We start from the raw sequence: 23,615 nt of genomic DNA, 5'->3' as shown, positions 1-23,615 counted from the left end.
TGTAAGCAGCTGGTAGCCCCTCACGAAAGTATGAGAGTAATAGCCTCAAAATTTTTCATGGGCTTCTCAGAACACTGATCTTTTTTTGAGAGAAGGCTGTGCCCATCGGCCTTTCCCCTCCCCCACGTAAATAAATAAATAGACTAATAGATAAATAATGCTGCAATTCCATGATCTCAATAACTAAAAAACAGCCTATTATTACGTTTAGTCTTGTGTCAAAGTTAAAAACTGCTGGTACTAAGTTATTCTGTTTTTTATTCTCACTGTACACTAGATATTTATAAAAATCGGATCATGCTCCTTAGGAATTGTCCGGAGATCTAGTCCTGGCTACTTCGCAGGCCCTGTCAGATTCTCCCTACTGGCTCCCCATTTTAAAAACACACCATCTGTGACTGCACATTCCTATACGACAGATTTGTAAATGCTTTGTCTTGAGGCAAGTATTTGTTCCTTAAGCTCTTATATATCCTCCCTGAATGCTGGGCCGTCTGTATCTTGCCTAGCCAAAAAGAAAGAAAAGGTAAAATAAAAAACAAAACAAAATTTGAGCAAAACAAAATCAAATTTAATGGTCTTAAATGCAAAAGTAAAAACAAACAAAAAACACAAAAAAGCAAAAGAAAATTAACAGAACAACCCAAAATGTCAAAGCAATAATGAAGAGAACTTTTTTGAGGGTTAATCTTTAAAACTACAAATCAAAGGTTTTCTTTTTTTCGTTAATAGATAATTGGCAAGAAGTAAGTACTTTCCTGCTGAGTGTTCATATGAAAGCAAAGTTTCAAAACAAAATCCGACTAAAGTAGAAAAAAGTCTAGCACTCACAAGGGATATGAGAAATATAATGCTCAAATGTTCATGTTATTAAAAATAGAGCTATCTTATGCATTCGAGCTATGTTAAATGCTTTTGGAAACTGGAGAAATGGCTAGAACAACAATATCTGATGTGTGGGGCACTGTGCATGCAATGTGTGGACAGGAACTCAGAATGTCAGAGTAGCTACACATCTTCAGGAGTGCCTGGGGCTTAGATCTGATTCAGGAATATATGGAGTTTCCCTGAAACTCTTTGGTCCGTTCCCATTGACGTCTGGGCTTAGAAAACATTGTGTCCTCCTTTAGAGGGCCTGACCCAGCTTGTGCCCTGTCCCCAGTGGTGGCCCTTGGCCACTGTCAGGACTACTTGGCAGAACCCAGGACTGAGTGACCAGAAGGTGGCAATGGGACCTGCTTGGGGAAGCAATTTCATGTCAACCAAAGCAGAAACTGCTTAAAATGTTGAAGCAGTTGAGAAAACGCACACTCAGCATCTGTCTAACATCTTTAGTTTAAAAACGAAAATTAAAAGGTCATTTTTTTTATCCAGTTTGTGGAGACACCGAATGAAGTGGGTGTTAGACAGTCTTAGAAGTTAAAGCATGCTTCAGTTTCACCACCATCCCGAGGGACTGGTTAGTCAATGCAGTCTACTTAGATTTCTGTTTAATATATATTTTAAAGGAAATAACTTAAGAAACTTAAAGTTGGTCTAACATTGTGGGATTTCAAACATTTGAACATGTTGGTTGCATCTCAGAGTATAAAAACCTTTTCACTTCTCATTTAGACTAAGACAAACACTTGTGAAAATTGGCGCAAAATGAGTTGTACACTAACAAAAAAGTTTCAACTTCTTCACTCTGAATTATCTATTCCGTACAAAAAAGCATGAGTGAGTTATTTGTGGGACTTGTTGGTTTTGAAGGAAACCTGTAAGATTTTGTCCCCCAGGCGGTAGCCGTTCAGACTTGCTATGGCCATCGCGGCTTCTTCATAGTTTGTCATGGTCACAAAACCAAAGCCTTTGCACTTGTTGGTGTTGAAGTCGCGAATCACTTTCACATTGGTGACTGCGCCAAAGGGGCCAAACATCTGCCAGAGGATTCCCTCATCGGCATCTTGACCAAGGTTGTAGATGAAGATGCACCAGCCTGAAGACGCGTTTCCTGGGACATTGACACCAGAAAGCCCACTCATGTGATCTACACCCATAGGGGAGAACCTAGCAAACAGAGAGCACAGCATTCAGGTCAAGGTCAAGGTCAGTGTTGGCAAGCATGCCAACACTATTGGGGGAACAGGCGGGATTGGCTCAGGCCCTTCCCTCTCCCATCAGCCAGGGGTGGAGTTCTCAAGGCTGCCACACCCCACCAGTCACAAGCAAGATTTTTTTTTTTTAACTGAGAGGAATTCAATATGGTGGCAGAGGAAGGGAGTTGCCCCTGAGACACTTGTTGCCTGAGGAAGTTCAGAGCCTCAACTGATTTCTCTCAGAATGATGGTCTGTTAGTGGCTGACCAACCACTTCCTCCACTCTTCCCACTGTGTGTGTGTGGTTCCTGTTCGCCATTTCTGTGCTTCTCACATTTTAAATGATGGAAGCCTCTCCACATCCTCTGAGGTGCTCTTACACCCTCAAATTGCCCTGGAGGAAACGCTTTCCTCATACTGCATGTATGTCTTTTGGGAAGGCCTGTACTTTTTTCTTCTTTTTCTAAATTTTGTACCTTCCCCTGGTCATGACCTGCCATCTCTAAGGATCCACAACCAAGCGGTGACCAGGTTACACATGCTCCGGTGAAGGGCCACTGCTGGCACAAGGGAACTCCTTCCCAAAGCTCTGGGTAACCTTCCGTTGCTGGCTCATAACATCCCAAAAGGGCCAGAGGCCATACTGCAGGGTCACTGAACTGTACCAAAAATGTGGAACATTTTGATGTAATTAAAAGTGTCACTTTTAATTACATCAAAACTAAGCCTTCTACCAATGTGTAGCCATTGCAAAAAGGATTAAGGGAGATAATAGAGTTGTAACTGAAGCCATGTGGCCCTCTAGATGGTTCACAAATTAAAAAGTCATGGTTTCAGGTCAATTTAAAAAGATCTGACTGTGATACAATATCCGTGAAGCCACACCATGCAAATGGAGAAGTATTATATTTCCAAAATAAAATCGGGCTTCGAGCTGTGGGGCTGACAGAGAGGTAGGTGGGTGCCTTCAAGGGGCCATTAAACAAATTCACTTTCTCGACAGACATGACCCCAGGCAGGGTGACCAGCCCCCGAGGTATAGGCCACTGATCCAAGGATTGTATTCAACACAGGTATGGAAGAATCCAGACACATTATTGGCCATGGCTTTGACTTCTCAAGAATAATTTTAAACAGCCTACATCAGAACACCTGAGTTGGTTACATGACTTGTGGTTTGTCAGTGATCTTGAGTCTGTTGGGATGACAGTGAGACCACAACAGCATTGAAATGGGGGTGAGAAAAGGCACCCAGCTGGTTCTCAATGAGAACTGGAAAGGGATTCCCACTTTTAAAAGGACCCCTTAAAAGGACCTACTTTTCTCCAAGTTTTATAGGTACCCAATATGGACATGACTTATTATAGTTAACCTTCTTATGTAGCTATTATACTACAAATAATCTGAAGAAATACTTTACTGCCTTTTATTGACATAATTCTCATTCTTATGAATTATTGTTAAGGTTTTTCTCCTGCCAATTGGAGCTGGTTTCTTTCATCCTGACAGTCAGGAAACTCACCCCTAACTCCTTTCTCTTATGGCACAAAAGGAGAGCTGACCCTCCTTTCCCCAATGTGGTAACAACAGAGGCACTTTCTTCTCTTCCGGGTCTTTCTCTTATTCTTATCTTAGTCTGCCTTCTGGTGGTAAATCTTTCCTCCTGTCTCTCCCACTCACTACTTCCTTCCATCTTTTTGCTGTGTTCCTCTGGCCATCATGTTCCTTTCCCCGCCTAACCAGCTGTTTGGTCGCCACTTTCTTTTCTACTTCTTGTTGCTGTGAGCAAGGCCCCCTTCTCCTCCTCCAGCCGTCCCTGGTTTTCCAGTTACCATAACTCAGTGAACACTGCCATCCACTCATCCTGATCAGTAGTGAGGTGATCTATGTTATCTGACTTCCACACTGGATTTACTTCCCTACTTGCTTCTGTCTGAAGGCACTTCCCCTTGCCTTTGTCTAGTAACTAGGAGAGCCTGCCTTTGTCTAGTAACTAGGAGAGCCAGCTTTAGAACCTGACATGGTTGAGAACTTTGGACAGGGCTTTTCAACAGAAGGCATTTAGTATTTAGATATCAAAATAACTCCACAGGTATGTGAGAAAGGGTTGCCTTAGGCCTAATGACCAAATGTCTAAAACCTGTTTAAAAACTCAGGAAGGAGAACAGCTCTCACTGAACATACCTACAGCTGCATCCTTTTCTTACGGAGTTGAATGATGCATATTTTTAGAGTATTTTCTTTTTTGTAAAAAAAATTGAATTTATTGGGGTGACATTGGTTCACAAAACCATACAGGTTTCAAGTGTACAACTCAATAAAAGATCATCTACACACTGCATCCATGCGCCCATCGTCCCAAGCAATGTCTCTTTCCTTCCTCATTTCCCCCTCGTTGCCCACCTACAGCTAGCTCCCACCCCCCTTTCCCTCTGGCTATTACCACATAATTGTCTGTGTCTATGTGTTATATATACATTGTTTTTTTGGAATGATCTTTTAAACTCACAGCTATACTCTCATCTCTCTAGAAACTATATACTGGAGTGCTATCACCCGTTCTCTCAGTACCTGTTTGGAACTGGCATCATCTTTTTAATTCTAATTAAAGACAACACTCAATTGGAAAGAGATGGCTTTCATACAGACACTTTTATAATGGAGGTGGGACATGGAGACATGAAATGATTCTGAGTACAACCTTCTGATGTGAGCAGCCTGGCATGCCCAGTGCTTCCCACTATATGTGGTTACCCAACAAGTGAGGCTCTAACAGCCTTCAAAGCACTGCCAGCCATGATGGGAAGAGACTGGGTAGGTAGATGAGAGCACTGCCCTCCTGACCCACCTGAATCTCTGTGCCTGGTGATGCACGGGGCCTCCAAACCGTCTAGCTGGCGAGTGGTACAGCTGGGAGAGCAGCGCCACATTTTTGTTCTGGTTGGGATTGGCTGCGAACTTCACTGTAATGGGTTCAGAGGAACCTGGGGGTTTATGACCATTGAAACTGGTAATTGCCTCTTCTGCTTCCGACCGTTTGTCAAACCGGATAAACGCAACCCCTCTGGACAAACCTTTTTAACAAACCAACAAAAATGGAGTTAGGGGAAAAAAATGCAAGGATTTTTTAAAACTGAAAAACAAAAATCAAGCAAGTCAGTCTACTGTGCTTCAAATTGGATGCTTACTTAATGAGATAAACAAAAATTAAACCTAAATATGCTCAAGCCACCTGGGTCAAGGTTTCATTATTCTGTGTGAAGTGAATTTGGAAATGCTAAACATGTTTAAATTAAGAATAAAGGGACAACACAGCCGGAGTGGTTCAGTTGGTTGAGCATGGTCCTGTGCACAGCAATGTTGCCGGTTCAATTCCTGGTGAGAACACATACCTGGGTTGCGAGTTCGAGCCCTCATCAAAATATATATGGAAAGCAGCTGATCGATGTCCCTCCCTCGCTCCCTCCCTCTCTTTCCTCCTCTCTTCCTCTTTCTAAGTATGTCCTTGGGTGAGGATAAAAAAAAAGAAAAAAGAATGAAGGGGCATTTATAATCCAATTAAAAATAGTTCTATGATTATCTAAAAAAAAAGAATTAAAAAAACCCAACAATGACTAATAAAATATTAAGGTTTCAGACTTTCTTCTGAGTTACTCAGTGCCAAAAGATATTTTGGTGACAGACAGCCACATTAGAAGCAATCACACCCCCTACCTCCCATCACTATTTTGACACCAGGTACCCACTGTGGTGTGGGTGCTGGATGGGCTGGGGTGGGAAGGCAACCGATTGGCAGGGCTGGGTCTAAGAAGTCTCCCTGGGCTCTGGACCCGCCTCCCCCCCCCCCCCCCCTCATTCCATGCCTGCCCTATCCTCCCAATGTGCCTGAGGAGCAGTGGTGCCTCTGAGGGCCTATAGTGAATAAGGAGCAACCTGGCCGCATAGCCCGGACAGGCTTTTGCAGCCTGCTGCCTTTCTAGTGGGCCCAACAGAATCCCTGATTACTAGGTGCCCAGCTCAGCCTTCTCCTTCATCGCTGAAGGGCGCGGAGTCCCAGTAACTAAACCTCACCCTAACAGCACTTTCCTGCTGCCATCAGCTCATTCACTACTTGAAAGTCCTGGGACCTCCTGTGGACCCCAATCTGCCCTCAGAATCAAGTGATGCCACTCACTTTTTCCCCCTAAACTGACCAGGCACACACAACAGTGCTGACAGTCCCCCATAGACCGCCTGGTAGGTTAAGAGACCCTGCCTTAGGCCTACTCCATACCTGGTCTTGTTCCCAGGAGCCCCTCATCTCTCCCTGCATGGGATGGGCCAGGGACCCCGTCGTGGCCTCCATCTGCCTCGAGGTGGGTATCTTCTCTTGCTACCTAGACTGAGGCCCCTGTAGGTAAGCTGAGTCCCTCAACAGAGCAGGAACGCAATACAGGACCAGGCTGCCTGAGATCTAAGGCCCAACTGCTATAGGCAGTGTCTGGTCAGTTGGCATGAGTGTGAGACCTGAGCAAACCAGATAGCAGAGGGTTCAGCTGCCCCCAAACCCTGTCTATCCACATTCTGGGTCTGGGGGGATGATGAGGAGATCTTGGCCCTTGAAGAACTCAAGGAATGGGGTGGGGCTGGGGTGAGGGAATTTGGAGTCACAGAAGAGCCTGGCTCCTTCTCCTGAGAAGAAACAGTGTCAAAAACAAAACAAAACATACACAGTGAAGGTTCAAGTGTAGTGGAGAGGTGACAGCAAGGGCCAGTCTGAGGGTGACATTGCTGGGCTGGAGTCACAGGTGTAACTGGTGGGATGACTGTGGTCAATAGCCCTATCCTAGACACTGTCATATTGCCTGCCATTCATAGGGCCACCAGCTAACTGAACACACCAGATGTCCCCCCATTCAGCTCCCATTTTCCAGTACCTTTCCTTACCATTTCCCACAGGGTCCCTCCTACTAACTGCCTCCCCCATGGTGGGCATGGGGCATGAGTCTCCCTGGCTGGTCCTGAGGCCCTGGAGGGGCAGAGAGAGACTCAGGCACATCAGATGACAAGTGTCACTGCAAGGCATGGTTGACAACTCTCTGTGTCTAGAATTCCATGTTGAGGCCTGACTTGGATGTGATACTGTGGGCCCCACTGAAGCACACAATGAATAGTCAGGGACCCTCAGGCCAAGGATTCTTTGTTTACAACTGTAACATATTGTGGACAACCCATGCTGGGTCTTAAAGCACACAACACTCCAACTAGGAAGCTCCCTGTCCCAGCTTACCCCTTTCCCCTGCACAGTGCCCTGGGAGATCATACAGAAGCTCCTAGCGGCCTGAAAGCTGTCCCCACGTTGGCTTCATGACTCTTTAAAATTCACACAGCCAGAGACACTCACTGAATTAGTGAGATCAGACCTAGCAATCACATGTATGCCCCAGAAAAATCTAGAACCTGAGCTTATTTTTTTATTTCAGTTCAAAAGAACACCTGAAAGTATTGTTTTTATTCACTCTTAAAAGGCATGAATAATAGCTTAGACAGATGGAAACCTGAACAAAATCTAACTTTAGATAAATAATGCTGAGCTGGCAAGCTCCTATAGGAAGCTGCTTTCTGGGAGATGGTTTTATTCTATTTATAAAGACCTTAAGATCAAGCAGAGAGAGTGTGTATGCAAGTGGGATTTCCTGTTTGATTTTGTAAAATGACTTTCAAATGAAAATTTCCCGATGCAATGAACAAAACCCGAGAAAGAAAATGTTATTTAGTGCAAGAAAACGTTAATTCACTAATGTGATAAATCTACACTTTAATGTGATAAATCTACACTAGAGGGAAAAAATAGAGCTATCTTCTAAAAAATTCCCTCTAGTGTTTTTTATTTTATGTACTAGAGGCCTGGTGCACGATATTCATGCACAGTGTGTGTGTGTGTGTGTGTGTGTGTGTCCCTCAGCCCAGCCTACACCCTCTCCAATCTGGGATCCCTCTCACAATCCAGGACTACTGGCTCCCAACCGCTCGCCTGCCTGCCTGATCACCCCCTAACCACTCCCCTGCCAGCCTGATCGACGCCTAACTGTTCCCCTGATGGCCTGATTGCCCCTAACTGCCCTCTCCTGCAGGGCTGGTCACCCCTAACTGCCCCCCCCTGCAGGCCTGGTCACCCCTAACTGCCCTCCCCTGCAGGCCTGATCGCCTCCAAGTGCCCTCCCTTTCAGGCCTGGTCCCTCCCAACTGCCCTCTCCTGCTGGCCATCTTGTGTCCACATGGGGGCGGCCAGCTTGTGTGTTGGAGTGATGGTCAATTTGCATATTACCTCATTATTAGATAGGATTTATTTTTTTAAAATGTAATTAAATCTTTATTGTTAAAAGTATTTCATATGTCCCCCCTTTTCCTTCACTGCCCCTTCCAACCTGCTCCCACCCCTGACCCAGGCTTTTACCACCCTATTGTCTGTGTCCATGGGTTATGCACATATGCATGCAAGTTCTTTGGTTGATCACTCCCCCCACCCCCACTTTCCCTCTGAGATTCCACAGTCTGTTCTATGCTATGTCTCTGGATCTATTTTGTTCATCAGTTTATTTTGATCATTATATCCCACATATGAGTGAGATCATGTGATACTTGTCTTTCTCTGACTGGCTTATTTCACTTAGCATAATACTCGCCAGGTCCCTCCATGCTGTCTCAAAGGGTAAGAGATCCTTCTTTTCTACTAGTGTTTTTTAGAATTAAGAGCAGAGACCAATAAATGGCACAATCTCCAAATGAGTAAATTATAAAGTTTACAATTAAAATGGATAAAGAAGCAAAGAAAAATTAAAAAATTAAGTTCTGTTAGTTCAGGATGCAAAGGTTTCTTAAGAGAGCTTCCTATTTCTTCAACACTAAAAAGCATATCACATGAAGTCAAACCTGTCTGCCATGCCGTTCTCTGCCTCATTTCCTTGTGGGCTCCATGGGATCCCAGTAGAGGGGCCCTGGGTGGGTAGCCTCCACTAGAGCAAGGGGAAGAAGGGAGCCCTCAGCCCCTGGGGACTCACATTTTTGCTAATTCTAGCCCCAGGTCAGGAAGCAGGGCTGGGAGAGGGAGTCCAGGAGCCCCTCATCTCTCCCTTCCCTCCTGTCCTCTTGCAAGGACACCGTAACAGAAAAGGTGTGGGGTGGGGGCCCCAGTTCCTTCCTTGAAGTAGCTGGCAGGGAGGCCTGAGGGAGAGTGAGGGTCTAGTACACCACCCTAAGGTCACAGCTGAGCCTGGGGGCAACCCTGAGGGGCCCCCAACACTAGGAGATAAAAGCCTTGCAGACAGAAAGGAGGCAAAATCCCCTGCAAAGGGCTGAGGAAGCTATCTACAGAAGTGAAACAAATGCTACATGGCCAGGGGTATGTTCTCAAGGTCGCTGGGCTCCAGAGAGCAAGACCCCATTCAGCAGTGCTGGACAGAGATCAGCTGAGGCAAAGCAGTCATTGTGCAATCTAGAAAAGCAGGGCCATGGAAGCAGGAAGGTGGGTCCCCAGGCAGCCCATTCAGACACTCCTATGCAGGTGGAGCTGGGAATAAATACATGCACTGACCAGCTGACTGCATTGTTTTCTCTCAATGGGGGCTTTAGGAAACTAATCTGGTACAGGCCAGGGGGTTTTGTCCCAAATAAATGGCATCCTCACCCTATGCCCACCCCCTACCCTCCAGCAAAGGGTCAGATGGGGTCACTCCAGCATAACCTGGTGTCTGTGCCAGACTAGGTGTATACCCAGAGCTCCCATGAAACGCCAGTGACCTGAGCCTGCAGACTATACTCCACAAGCCACTTCTCCTCCTCAGGCCCCAGGGCAATCAAGCTGCCCACTCCTCTCAAGGCCAGGCTCCAGCAGGCACCAATCTCAGCTTCCACAGTTGGGGCTAGAGAAAGGAGAGCAGGGGACAAGGCCAGATGCCCCAAAGCACACAGCTTGGGGGGAACGTGAAAAAATGTGTGTGACCCCACCTACCTGCTCTCCAGGGTTTTCTCTGCAAAGGGGAGGTCATCTCAGAGCTATGACTTCCTGTGCCCTAATTACCCAATATTAGTTTTAATACCACAGCCAAGGGCGTGGTGAATACTCTGTGTAGGAAGAACATAAAAATCAAATGGAGACAATTCTACTGGCTTCACTAAGCTCCGGAGGCAAGAAGCGTCCTTTTTAGTTTGTCAGCAGATTCCCACTCCTGGCAGGAACAGTTCTGAGGGGTCGAAAAGAAGGCATGGCCCAAGCTTTCTGCTCCCCAGCTGGAGGCATGCATAGGAGTTGGCGAGGGATATCCTGATCCCAGTTCCCAGGCCAGCAGGGGATGAGAGCCACAGTCAGGGCCAGAACCCAGCTTCCTGCCAGTCTGTCTGCCCAAGGCTGATTCAGCAACGCCCAGAGCCCAAGCAGCTAATGTCCTGAACTGAGATGACCTGAGAGGGGCCGGGATAATCAGCGAGAAAATTCACTGCTGAGTTCTGTGGGTGAAGCATCTAAATCATCAGAAACAGTCACCCTTGTAGCTTTGGGGCAGAAAGGCCTGGACCAAGAGTAAAGATGGTCACATCACACATTGTATGCCTGCAATAAGAATAGCAGCAAATCTTTGTAACCCATCCATAGGCCAGGCTGGGACATTTGGGTGCCTAAGGGAAGTTATGTCTTGGTGCCCCAATGTCTTGGTGTTTTCACCATAAAATGCCAGCCTGACTCAGGGGCTCTTTCATGCCACTTTATCTCCCCAGTCTCACAAACAAATGCCAATGTCATCTCATTTTGATTCTGTTTTCATTGGTGGAACAACTAATGACATTTAAAATCAAACATGATCTGTCTTCCCTAGAAAACCCAGCCCCTGGCCTAGAGGAAAACCTCACCGTGCATCCCAGGCCACCTCCGTACCTGTCGTCTGGTCCACAAGGACTCGGGAGTTGATGATTCGCCCGAATCGAGAGAACATGTCCTCCACATCCTTCTGGGTCATGGTCCTGGGGAGCCCGCTGATGTACAAGTTAGCGTCTTTGATGACCTCTGAGCTTGGGCGAGCATATGACACCTTGAAAATAAAACCACTTTCGGGGGTTAGGACAGGTGTGTGGCCAAAGCATCAAGGAAGGGTGTTAAATTTTGGGGTGAGAAAAAGCCAAGCTATGGTGGGAGAACACGCAAACACTCATCACCTGAGGCAGCTCCCCATTGACCAGGCAATGAGCTGATAGCTGGCAGCATTTTCACATTTCAATGAAGGGAACATTCCTGTTTTATAAAGTAAGTAACTGAAGATCCCCAATTTGTTGGTGGCAGAGCAGGGACTGAACCCTGTTACCTGTGCACTTACCAAGGCCTTATCCCTCTCTGGATGATGAGCTGGGCTGGGAACAAGACCTGCCTATGAGGAGTGGTGGGCAAGAAAGCTGGGTGCTGCTGGGAATGCAACATTCACCTGCCAATAGGCAAGCTCACCACAGGAGCCCAGATGGGGACGTGAGTGCTAGGGGAGCCCTGAGTTCCACACACAACTGTTCAATATTAAATGACTCTAGGCATTTTGGGCTTATGTTTTGCAAACTTGAAGAAAGCCTAAAAGGAACTCTTGTAGTGGCTTAGAGAAAATGGCATGTATGTACTAGAGGTGGTGAGAGGCTGCAGGGGCTGATGGTAAGAAAAGGTCTTTGATCCTTTCTTCAAAGAAAAGGTTACTGAAGAAAAAGTGACAGCTGTGTGGACCCTGCAGGACACAAGGGGGACCAAGGTCTTACTGGAAAAGGGCAGCTTGGAGGAAGGCTTCTGCCCACAAAGGGGCAATCTAGGGAAATGGGACTCAGTCACACCCAACATAGTCAGAACTGAGTGAGGAGGCTGAGAGACAGAGACGGAAGGGGAGGAAACAAGAGAACCGTGTGTTCCAGAAGGTGGGGAATGTGCAGAACTTTCTGAGGGTCACAAAATTGATGTGATGAGGAGCCTGAAACCATAACACAGGAGCAAATATGAACTCTTTTTTTTTTAATTTCAAGTATAAACTCTTGTGTCACTGGGCAGCATGAGGGCATGGACAACAGGTGTGTTCTTACCAGAATGCTCAGTCCTGCTAGGAAGGGCAGGAGTGTAGTTCTATGTGCCAAGAACACTCCCCTCCCAGCTCTATGAGGGCATGTTTGTCTGATTTGTTCAACATAGTAGGTGTTCAATAAACATGTGCTAAGTGAATGTCGAATGAAGTGGCTGTGATGGGGCTGGAAGGGTGACAATGCTGTGCCACTACAGTATGCCAGGAGTGGGGAAAGCAGGGCATGAAAATGGGGGTGCACAAGAATAGGAATGTCACAGCCAGACATGAGACAGGCAGGGGAGGCCTGGGCCGAGAAGGGGGCTCCCCTCTCTACATGCTCTTCATGGGGAACCTCCTTTTACTGGTGGGGCGAGGATGCCATGAGCCACGGCATGAGGCCTGGAATGGTCACCACTCAACACACATGTGAGATGCCAATACCTCAATTTGGGGCAGTCAGGAGGCTCCCCAGAGGCCCTGGAAGAACCAGGTTTCTGAGATGCTAATGGTGCTCTTGACAGTGATGGTGAGGTAAGTCAGGTTTGGCACAGATTCCAGCCCAGGACAGGAATGAATGAGGTGGTGCTCACCACTCTTTACCTTAATGGTTTTGGATTGGAGCCGCAGGCCATTCAGTGTGTTTATTGCTTTCTCCGCGTCCTTTGCAGTCACATAGTTCACAAAGCCATAGCCCAAGCTGTGTCCTGTGGGAGAACATGTGCACACTGGTAAACCAACCAAGAGAGACCAAGAGGATGAAAAGGACTATGCCCTCCTATGTCTGGCTGGGCTCAAAAGAATAAGATCAGAGAAAAGACAAAAAACACAGGAACCTTAAGAGCCAGGGTCTGTAGGAAATGTGTTTATAATTTATATTAATGGTTTATTTATTACTGTTTTTTAATATATATTTTATTGATTTCAGAGAGGAAGGGAGAGGGGAGAGATAGACAGAAACATCCATGATGAGAGATAATCATTGACTGGCTGCTTCCTGTGCAACCCCCACCAGGGATCAAGCCCACAACCCGGGCATGTGTCCTGACCAGGAATCGAACCATTACCTCCTGGTTCATAGGTTGATGCTTAACCACTGAGCCACGCTGGCCCGCCCGGCAATATTAATGGTTTATTTGGTACACTTCTTTGGCAAACTTATACATTTTCTGCAAAGAACAAATGTTACTTCTGGAATTTAAAAAAGTTATTTAAAAAGAAAAACTGTGCTACTGACTACATCCTGGGGAACCCATCACTAAAGCAATGACAATGATTGGTCCCACTAGTGATCACTACTCTGTGGGGTTCTGAGGGGCCTGGGTCTGAGAAGGGGAGAAGGACGGTTACAGGCAGCAGATAGGTGGACAGGCATTTCTCTACCACTTCATACCCCAAAGCAGGGAAAGCTTGCTGGGCTCTGGTGCCACCCAGTGTCAGTTCTCTTACTTTCCCAAATCTGCAACCCAGTGGGAAGCACAGGGAGAAGACAGCACTTAGAGAAGTTCCAGCCCTGCTGGGCAGCCCCTGTACCACCTTCACAGCCTTGGCCAAGCTTGCAGGGCCCCAAGAACCTGAGTTCTTTCCAAAGAGATCCAAGGTTACAGGTAACATGTTCCAGCTCTTTATGAAACTTTTAGAAGTGGGAGTGACCACCAATTGGATACCCACAGGGACTCAGCATAGAAGGCGAGGCTCTGTGGGTTCCCAGGAAGCCAGAGAGGAGCAAAGGCTGAGGGTCAGAGGTGGAAGGAGCCTTACACCTTCACAACAGGGGGAGCAGGAGGATACGCAAGGAAGAGAACCACCAATGTGCCCACATCTGACCCATGCACATGCCACATTAGGGGGCACCCACTACACACAGGCACTGCCCTGAGCAAAAATGGAGCTGTGTGTAAGACCAAGGACCACCTTCATTGAGTTTTGTTCCATTCCTCCAGTTGGCAGAGGGTTACAATGAGCAGGTAAAAAATACAACCAGGGCGCCCGACTGGCCGGAGTGGCTAAGTTGATTGAACATCATCCTGTGCACCAAAAGGTTATGGGTTTGATTCCCATTCAGGGTACCTACCTAGGTTGTGGGTTTGATTCCCAGTTGGGGAATATACAGAAGGCAACTGATCACCCGGTCAGCATGGCTCAATGGTTGAGCATCGACCTATGAACCAGGAGGTCACAGTTTGATTCCCGGTCAGGGCATATGCCTGGATTGTGGACTCAATCCCCAGCGTGGAATGTGCAGAAGGCAGCCGATCAATGATTCTGTCTCATCATTGATGTTTCTGTTTCTCCCTTTCCCTTCCTCTCTAAAATAAATAAAAATATATATATTTTAAAAAGCAACTGATCGATGTTTCTCTTTCTTTCCCTCCCTCCCTTCCTCTTTCTAAGCATGCCCTCAGGTGAGGATTAAAAAAATTAAAAAATGAAAAATACAACCAGGCCCTGAGCCACACAGAGATGGAGATCCACATTGCAGCTATGCTGACTCAACCTGAGATGCCACAGGAACCCAGGCCCATTTCTGTGATAATGAGACTTGGAACCCAGAGGACAGCTTAACTCAGTTTTGCCACTTAAAAAAAAAATAATTATTTTTTAAATTTAAAGAAAAATTACAAAGATAACGTAGAATTCCCATATACCCCACACCCAGTTTCCCATTAGTAACAACTTATAGTAGAATGGATAGAACACTTGTTTACAAGTAATAAACCAGCAGTGATACATTATTTTTTAAAAACTATATTTGTATTGATTTCAGAGAGTGAGGATGGAGAGGGAGAGAGCGATAGAACCATCAATGATGAGAGAGAATCACTATCAGCTGCCTCCTGCATGCCCCCTATGGGGATCGAGCCTGCAACCCTGGCATGTGCCCTTGACCAGAATCAAACCCGGGACCCTTCAGTCGGCAGGCTGATACTCTACCCACTGAGCCAAACCGGCCAGACGATACATTATTATTAACTGCAGTCCATATTTGATTTCCATAGTATTTGTCTTTCCCTAATGTTCTTTTCTGTTCCAGGATGCCATTCGGAATTCCCCGTAACATTTAGTTATTATGTCTCCTTAGGCTCCTCTTGGCTGAGACAATTTCTCAGACCTTCCTTGCTTGTGATGACCTTGACAGTTTTGAGGAGGGCTGGTCAGGAACGTTGTAGAATCCCTCTCAATCTGGGCTTGTCAGATGCTTTTTCTCATGGTTAGGTTGGCATGATGGGTTTTGGGGAGGAAGATCACATAGTGCAATGAATGTCCTTCTCATGACATCAGGGGCGCATGCTGTCAATGTGACTTATCACAGATGATGTTGACCTTCATCTCCCGGCAGAGCAGTCCGTTTGGCAGGATTCTTCTCCACTGTAAGGTCATCCCCCAACCCCAAACAATAGGCTTTGGAAGGAAGTCATGGCACAGCCCACACTTAGGGAATACCTTGTGGAATTCCACTCTGCCTCCTTCAGGGTAGAGTAGCTATATAAATTATTTACACAGCCGCTTTCCTTTTTAAAGAAACAAAAACAAAATCTGACCCTCCAGACCCATATTTTTAACAAAACCCCATGGACCTCAGAGACTCAGCTCCTGAGCCTGAACAGTGAGGACCCTGGAGAGGAGGGCTGTGGGGTCCAGGCCCATCTAGCAGGAGAGTCATAGCACAACTCAGAAAACTACAATCAGCTCCAGATCAGGGACTTAGGGTCCCTGCAAACATTCCAGACCACAAATGTGAGAGCTGAGGATGCAGAGGAGGTCTGTGGTAGATTCCCAACCAAACAGCAGCCTGCCTGGGATTTTTATGCCCAAAAGCTTGCTCTTCAACCTCACTCTGTCAGTCTCTCACTGTAGCCAGGCCAAGAGTCTGTCCTTTCTGACACAGCCTTGGACAGGCTCCTCCACTCCTCCCTGATCAGCAGCACCTGCACACCAGTTTCCTTGTCTTTCTGCTCCTCCCACAAGGCCAATTCCACCCAGTATCACCAGTCTTCTTCCCTACTGGTGCCTCAAGTGGTCTAAGCAATGCTGGAGAAACCAAACACCAGTGAAGACTCACCCAGGCCCTGTTCCTGTGTCTTCAACTACAGCGGCTCCTCTCAGCATATAAACATGGGCCTTGCCCCACCTCAGTGCTTGGTGGCCCTGGCTGGCTCCCTAGAGTGGTCACTGCTGACTGCAAGCACTACCCTTACCAAGGCTGTCCATGGCCCTTGGATGCTGCCCATGGATAGTTTCAGGACCCAGCTCCCTGAGCTCTCAGCTTGAAGTGCCACCTCCTCCAGGATGTGACAACAGTGCCAAGTTTTCTTTCTCTCCAGCTGTCCCTCTTCGGGTTCTTCCTCTGCCAATTTCATCAAGATGGTCCCCAAGGCTCTGCCTTTGGTCCTTTATCTCCATCAGTCTTCCTGGGTGACCTCTCTGACCACCTGTGTGCCTGTACCTTCTAATGTCACCTAGGAAGTTGCACAGCCTTAGATGGCCACTGCCTCCCTTTCCTGTTCCTACACCCACTCCAGTTTTCCTGAATGAGTCCACCAATAATAACTGAGCACCTAGTATGTGCCAGATTCCAGGCCAGGTTGGCTGGGTGGGATGGGGTTTTGATGATGATCAGAAAGGAGGAAGCTTCTACCTTTATAAAACTCATATCCCAGTGGGCAAATTGGACAACAAACCAGCAAGAAACAAACCACTGCAGAGGTGCTAGGAGGAGAATCTTTCTGGTGGTGAGAGGCTGACAGGATGGGCCCTCAGTAGACAGGGTGGACAGGAGCACCCTTTGAAGAGGTGATATCTGAAGCAAGATCTCCGGATAGCTGAGGACAAGCATTCCAGACAGAAGAGCAAGGTCCAAGTCTCTGAGGTAGAGACAATGAGTATGTTCCAGGAAATGGGGGAATGGACCAGAGGTGGCTGCTGGTTGGAAAGCAGATGCAGTAGGTCAAGCTAGGATTCTGTGGAGTCTGTGAGCTTGAGCAGTATGCACCAGAGAGGGGGCAGCAGAAGGAAGACCCACAGAGAAGACCTGCAGATAGGCTGATGCCGGAGAGAGCTTCAGAGGAGCCTAAAGTGCCAGCACTCATGGGATGGGCTGAGCCTTCTGGGGCCAGGTGGGGAGGGATCTCTGCATACCCATCCCCAGGGCTGGCTCTGTCCCCTCAATCTGTTCTACCCTCTGTGGTGGGCACCTGTGTGCAGCAAGAAGAAAGGCGGTGGAGGAACAAATGGGAGTCCCTGGCTTTCACCCAATTGATGATGCTGTAGAGCAGTGATGGTGAATCTATGACACGCGAACTCATTTTTTTGGTTGATTTTTCTTTGTTAAATGGCATTTAAATATATAAAATATCAAAAATATAAATCTTTGTTTTACTATGGTTGCAAATATCAAAAAATTTCTATATGTGACACGGCACCAGAGTTAAGTTAGGGTTTTTCAAAATGCTGACACGCCGAGCTCAAAAGGTTCGCCATCACTGCTGTAGAGCAAAGTGCTTAACACAGTGCTGAGCACCAACCTCCACTCTTACCTTCACCATGAACCAATCACTTTCATCTTTGGCTTCTCATTAGAATCACCAGGGAAGCTTCTAAAAGATGATCACTACCCAAGCCATATCCCAGAGCAATGAAATTGGAATGGGAGTGGAGTGGAGCAGGAGTGGGGTGGCTTCAGTAGGATTCCAACACGCACAGGTTGAGAGCTGATGCTTGAAGTGCAGGTGGGGAGCCCCAGAGAGCAGGATTTCTCATGGTTATACAGAGGAATCCCAGGCACCTGGGGGAAGACCCTCACTTCCCAAAGCAGTCTCTAAGTTACTGTTTCTCTAATAGGGTCCACAAGTCATGCAGGTAATGATGCAGCTCCCTAGAAGCCTTCAGAGTCCGGGGACCCAGGATGTCAGGCAGGCATGGGAATCTATGCTTCTCAGCTCCTTACAGATGATTCTCCTCCTCCTAGAGACAGTGAGCCTGCTAGACTCAGTGCCATCAAGGCCTATTTGCCCTTCAGGATGATGGAAGACCAGCCCCAAGTGAGAGAATTCTGAGATCTGGCTGGAGGAGCAGGGATGCTCAGTGTCAGAGCTTGGGTAGGGCAAGGATCCTACATAGGGTGCTTAGGGCTTGAGAAGAACAGGGCCTGCCTGGACTTTGGGCTGGGGATGAGGGCCACCAGAGCCCTGGAGGGGAGATGTGGTGGACAGGGGAGGGGGGCAGAAGATGAGGGAAAGAAAGAGAAGAGGGAGAAGGGACAGGGATAAAGCATAAATAAACCTTGGGTCTGAGGTCAAAGGATGTCCTAGAGTTCAGCACTCCTCCCATCTCTCACTTCCCATGTTGTAGGAAAAGTGCCACCAACAGGCCCAGTGCTTCTGAGTTCTGGCTTTCTTTTTCTGTTTGTTAATTCTCACCAGAGGATACTTTTTTCCATTGATCCTTCAGAGACAGTGGAAGGGAGCAGGGGGAGAAACAGAGAGAAACATCAATGTGAGAGACACATTGATTAGCTGCCTCCCACACGAGCCTAGACCAGGCTGAGGAACAAGCCTGCAACCCAGGTATGTGCTCCTGACGGGAAGCAACCAAGATCTTTCAGTACTTGGGCTGACACTCTAACCACTGAGCCAAACCAGCTTGGGCTCAGCTCTGGTTTTCAGATTTGCCATGGCCCTAGCATTGCTCTCCCTCCAGGAAGGTTAAATGTCAGATGTTCAAATACCAAGTCTGGCTGATTCAGTGCATCTGGGTGGGGCCAGAGGCTGGGGTCCATGTCCAACCCTCTCTTCCTTGACATCATGTTCTGCTGCTGGTCAGGATCCAGTGCTCCAAGAGCCATTGCCTGTAGAAAAGCAAGCCTACTTGCCTCCTCATGGAGCACTCTTCATGCCCTGTCAGACTACCTTGGGCAAGTGCTTTTCCATTTCCAAACATACTTCCTCTCTCTTTGGGCAAGGGTTAAAACTAATAGATAATTACAGAGCATTTCATCTTCTATTTGCAGACAAGAGCAGCCAGATTTATTTTAATCCCCTAGTGTTTCTCAAATTGACCTGGAGTCCATGGCTGAGGTAGGTGAGCGCCCTGTGGACGAGGCCTTCCCTGCAACATCAGAGTGCAGGAGCAGTCAAGTCCTCCTTAAAACTTCCATGGGGGCTCAAAGGAAGACTTCACTGAAGGAGAGACTGGGTCTTGGGGGGATGAGTGAACTAAGCAGGCAATAAATAAACAACAAATGCCCCCAAAGAAAGAAAGCAGTCAAAGGATAAGAAAGGTATTTTATAAGAGTACAAACAGCCAGTAAGTACAGGAAAACAGATAAATTTTCCTAGAAATGCAAATTACCACCAGGATTAGATGCCATTCTTCACTTAGGCTGGCTGACAAAGATGAGAAACCCTGCCACATCAGGGGGTGGAAGGGCTGGTGGGGGAAGGGAGTGTAAACTGGAGGGCAAGCTGGCAATATGGGTCAAGGGGTTTTAGAAAGTACAGTAATCCTCCCTTATCCTCAGGGTATTACCTCCAAGACCCCCAGTGGATGCTGGAAACCCAGCACAGCACTGAACCCTACATATATTATGTTTCTTTTTATACATACATACCCTTCACTTAAAGGAAGCATTTACGGCTCCTTTTTGGCATGTCCGAGCTGCCAGCATCACTACTCTTATGCTTTAGGACCATTATGAAGTAAAATAGGGTCAACTGAACACAAGCACTGAGATACCACAACAGCTGATCTGATAACCGCCACAGCTACTAAGTCACTCACTGGCAAGGAGCACATGAGTCGTGGAGATGCTGGACAAAGGAATGTCACATTCCCGGTGGGACACAGGGGGATAAGAGATTTTATCACGCTACTCAGGACAATGTGCAATCTGAAACTTATTATTTCCAAAATTTTCCATTTAATATTTTTGGACAGTGGTTGACCATGGGTAACTGAAACCATGGAAAGCAAAACCACAGACAAGGGGGACGACTATATACGCTATCGCATCTGTTGGTTCACTTCTAAAAAGACTTCCTATGGAAATAACCAGAGAGCAAAGATTTGTGCCAGGATATTTATCTCAGTGAGGTTAATAAATAGAGAAAAACAGCTACAGTAACCTGTTGTATAAACTCAGAACCTCCATACAGCAGAATACTATGTAACCATTATGATGAGGAGATAGCTATGTTCAATGGCAGAGAAAAATCTCCACAAATATCAGAAGAAAAGTTTCCATAGTTTGGGTGGTGCAAGCCCATTTTGTAAAAGAACACAATTGCTTACAACAAGGAATAAAGAAATAAGTCTAGAACAGTGGTTTTCAACCTTCCTAATGCCGCGACCCTTTAATATAGTTCCTCATGTTGTCGTGACCCCCAACCATAAAATTATTTTCGTTGCTACTTCATAACTGTAATTTTGCTACTGTTATGAATTGTAATGTAAATATCTGATATGCAGGATGTATTTTCATTGTTACAAATTGAACATAATTAAAGCATAGTGATTAATCACAAAAACAGTATGTAATTTTATATGTGTTTTCCGATGGTCTTAGGTAACCCCTGTGAAAGGGTCGTTCGACCCCCAAAGGGGTCGCGACCCACAGGTTGAGAAGGACATGAATCACAATTGTGAGATTATGGGTAATTTAAACTTTTCTTATCTCACGTGAAATCTTTTTCTATAAGGAACAAAGATTATTTTGCATTAAGGAGAAAAAAAGTGATCAGGCTGACTAGATGTGTAAGAACATTCCTGCTGAGGGAACAGTCTTTATGAAATCACAAGTGTGCAATTGTGGGCATGTCTAGGGAATGACAAGTAGCTCATTCCAATCTGAGAGGAAAGTGTGTGTGGGGTGCAGTGACTGGGATGAGGGGAGAGGTCCCCGGGAGACTTGTGAGCTGCAGGCAGGGGTAAGGGCTTTATCCTGACCAGAGGTGCACAGCAATAAGACAGAAGCTGAGCAAAACTGAACTAGAGGCTGAAGACCAAGTGGCCAGTATGACAAACAGTCCAGGAGGATAGAGGCTGGTTCCTGGTCCCCCATGGGCCATATGGCATCTGCAGAAGGACCAAACACCAGAACAGAGAGCAGGGCAGGGCTGCACAGTAAGGCTAGCTGGTGACTGTGGATGGAACAAGCAACAACAAATGCATGTCCCCTTGTGGGGCTGGAGCCTGGCTGGCCAGAAATATTTTGAATGTTGAGGTCACTAAGTGAAACATTCTCGGATCCCAGTGACCACCCCGTCCCTCATTCCTCCTGTCATCAGGGCCTGGCCCATGGTCAGCACTCAATAAATATTTGCAGGGTGAATGAATGTCCATGCTGATACGCATTCTCCTCCAATCTCCAGACCCTTTTATTTATTCATTCCTTCAACAGACTATGACTACCTCCAGGGATACAGAGATGAATAGGGTCCCTGCTTCCAAGAACTATATGGACCTAATGGACAATAAAGTTCCAACTTCAGTGTAGTGTGGAAACCCATGTTGCAGGTCTGCCCCGATGTTATGGGAACCCAGAAGTGAGGCATCTAAAACTGACCGGGTTGGGCCAGGGAAAGCATCCTAAAGGAAATGGGAGGGGTTTTAAAGAAACTGAGTGACAGAGTAAGATATGGAGTGTTAAAGAGATTCCTTTGCTGCAGTGGGAATGGTCTAGAGGGAGCATGGGTGACCAGTTAAGAGGCAAGAGCACTAATGTAGGCAGAGGATGATGTGGCCTGGTCTAGTATGAAGGCAGGGGAGATGGAAGAAAAGAGATGGAAGCATCCAAAGGGAAAAGGCAGGGATACATGTCAAAGGTCATGTTTATATTTCTGAGCAGAGCCAATGAGTGGACAGTGGTGCCATCGGTTACAATGGGTGGTGCACTTTCCTTGGCTTGCAGGAAAGTCAAGTTCAATTTGGAAAACACTGAATTTGAGCAGTTGAGGGGTCTGAAGCTTAGAGGAGCTTTGTGGCTGAAAGAGAAGTGGCAAACTAAAGGGGAAGCTAAGCTGCAGGTGCATCCACTTACCACCATACAGAGGCTTGGGAGTAACCCTGAGGACCGCTGAAGTTAATAGCTCAGAAGGGGCTGCAAGGGAGGCAGAGCAAGGCCTCAGGGTTGGAAGAGAACCAGGGTGGTGGTTCACAGAAGCCAAGGGAAGAGGCTTCTAGAAGGAAGAGGAGACAGTAATTCGCTGTGTCTGTGAACAGGAGAAGAACAATAGCTAGAATAGTGGTTTTCAATTGTGAGTGATTCTACCCCCTCGGAAATATTTGGCAATGCCTGCCTGGGGACATTTTTTTGGTTATCACAATTCTGAAACTGCCACTGGTATCTAGTGGGTGAAGATCAGGGGTGCTGTTCAACATCCTACAACACACAGGATGCCCCACCCCAAGAATTATCTAGTCCCCAATAGCGATAGTGCTCAAGTTGAGAAAACCTGAGCTACAGGAAGTTGGCGAATTTTAGCAAGGATTTTCTTTTTACTCCTCACCCAAGGATATGTTTTTCATTGATTCTAGAGAGGCAGGCAGAGGGAGAGGGAGAGAAACATTGATTGGTTGCTTCCTATTCATCCCAACCAGGGATCAAACCTGCAACCTGGGTATGTGTCCTGTCTGGGAATTGAACCTGTGACCCTTTATGGGACACACTCTAACCCAGCGGTTGCCAACCTTTCAGATCTCACGGACCACCAATGGCGACTGCTGCTCTAACCAACTGAGTCACACTGGCCAGGGCTAGCAAGGATTTTTTAAAAGAGCAGAGACTGCTGGCCGGTGTGGCTCAGTGATTAAGCGTCAACCCATCTCTGAGATTAAGCGTCTCAGATCACGGTTCCATTCCCAGTCAGGGCATGTGCCTGTGTTGCGGGCTCAATCCCCAGTAGGGGGAGTACAGGAGGCAGGCGATCATTGATTCTCTCTCATCATTGATGTTTCTAACTCTCTCTCCCTCTCCCATCCTCTCTGAAATCAATAAAAATATATTTAAAAAATAAATTAATTAATTAAAAATACTTTGAGTTCCAAGCCCTCCTCTGACAAACCAATTCCTTATATGGGTCAGCCAGCCTCTCCAGGAGTTATCCAGTCATGGGCATCATCCCATCTCTCGCAAATGCTGAGAGTTGACAATGGGTACATGTGGTTCAATATCTTACTCTACTGTTATGAAAAAAAAAAATTTTTAAGTCCTCACCCAAGGACATGCTTAGAGAGGAAGGGGAAGGGGGAGAAGGAGAAACATTGATGTATCAGAGAATGCATCGATTGGTTGCCTTCCATAAATGCCCCCTCTGGGGAGATTGAACCTGCAACCCAGGTATGTGCCCTAAGAATCAAACCAGCAACTTTTTGGTGCACAGGAGGACGCTCAACCAACTGAGCCACTTTGGCTAGGCTACTGTCATGTAAATTTAAATATTATTGTATTTCTATAATAAAAATACTGTTTTACTTTAAAAAATAT

The 23,615-nt window shown here is 46.7% G+C and overlaps 1 protein-coding gene across 1 annotated transcript in view; it reads right to left on the bottom strand.

The window, feature by feature from the left end:
- Window positions 1–549: 549 nt before the first annotated feature.
- ELAVL1 (ELAV like RNA binding protein 1) overlaps window positions 550–23,615 on the bottom strand; it is a 39,287-nt gene continuing 16,221 nt past the window's right edge. Inside the window, exons 3-6 of the mRNA XM_036315375.1 lie at window positions 12,737–12,840; window positions 10,987–11,140; window positions 4,927–5,152; window positions 550–2,049 (exon numbers count right to left, since the gene is read on the bottom strand). Of these exons, the coding sequence (XP_036171268.1) occupies window positions 1,725–2,049; window positions 4,927–5,152; window positions 10,987–11,140; window positions 12,737–12,840 (809 nt within the window). The 3' untranslated portion in view covers window positions 550–1,724. The remainder of the gene's footprint in view (window positions 2,050–4,926; window positions 5,153–10,986; window positions 11,141–12,736; window positions 12,841–23,615) is intronic.

Source organism: Myotis myotis, unplaced genomic scaffold (assembly GCF_014108235.1).
Source record: "Myotis myotis isolate mMyoMyo1 unplaced genomic scaffold, mMyoMyo1.p scaffold_m19_p_6, whole genome shotgun sequence".
Classification (NCBI taxonomy): domain Eukaryota; kingdom Metazoa; phylum Chordata; class Mammalia; order Chiroptera; family Vespertilionidae; genus Myotis; species Myotis myotis.
The sequence above is the reverse complement of the archived record's forward strand: the minus strand, read 5'-3'. Positions and strand labels throughout refer to the sequence as shown.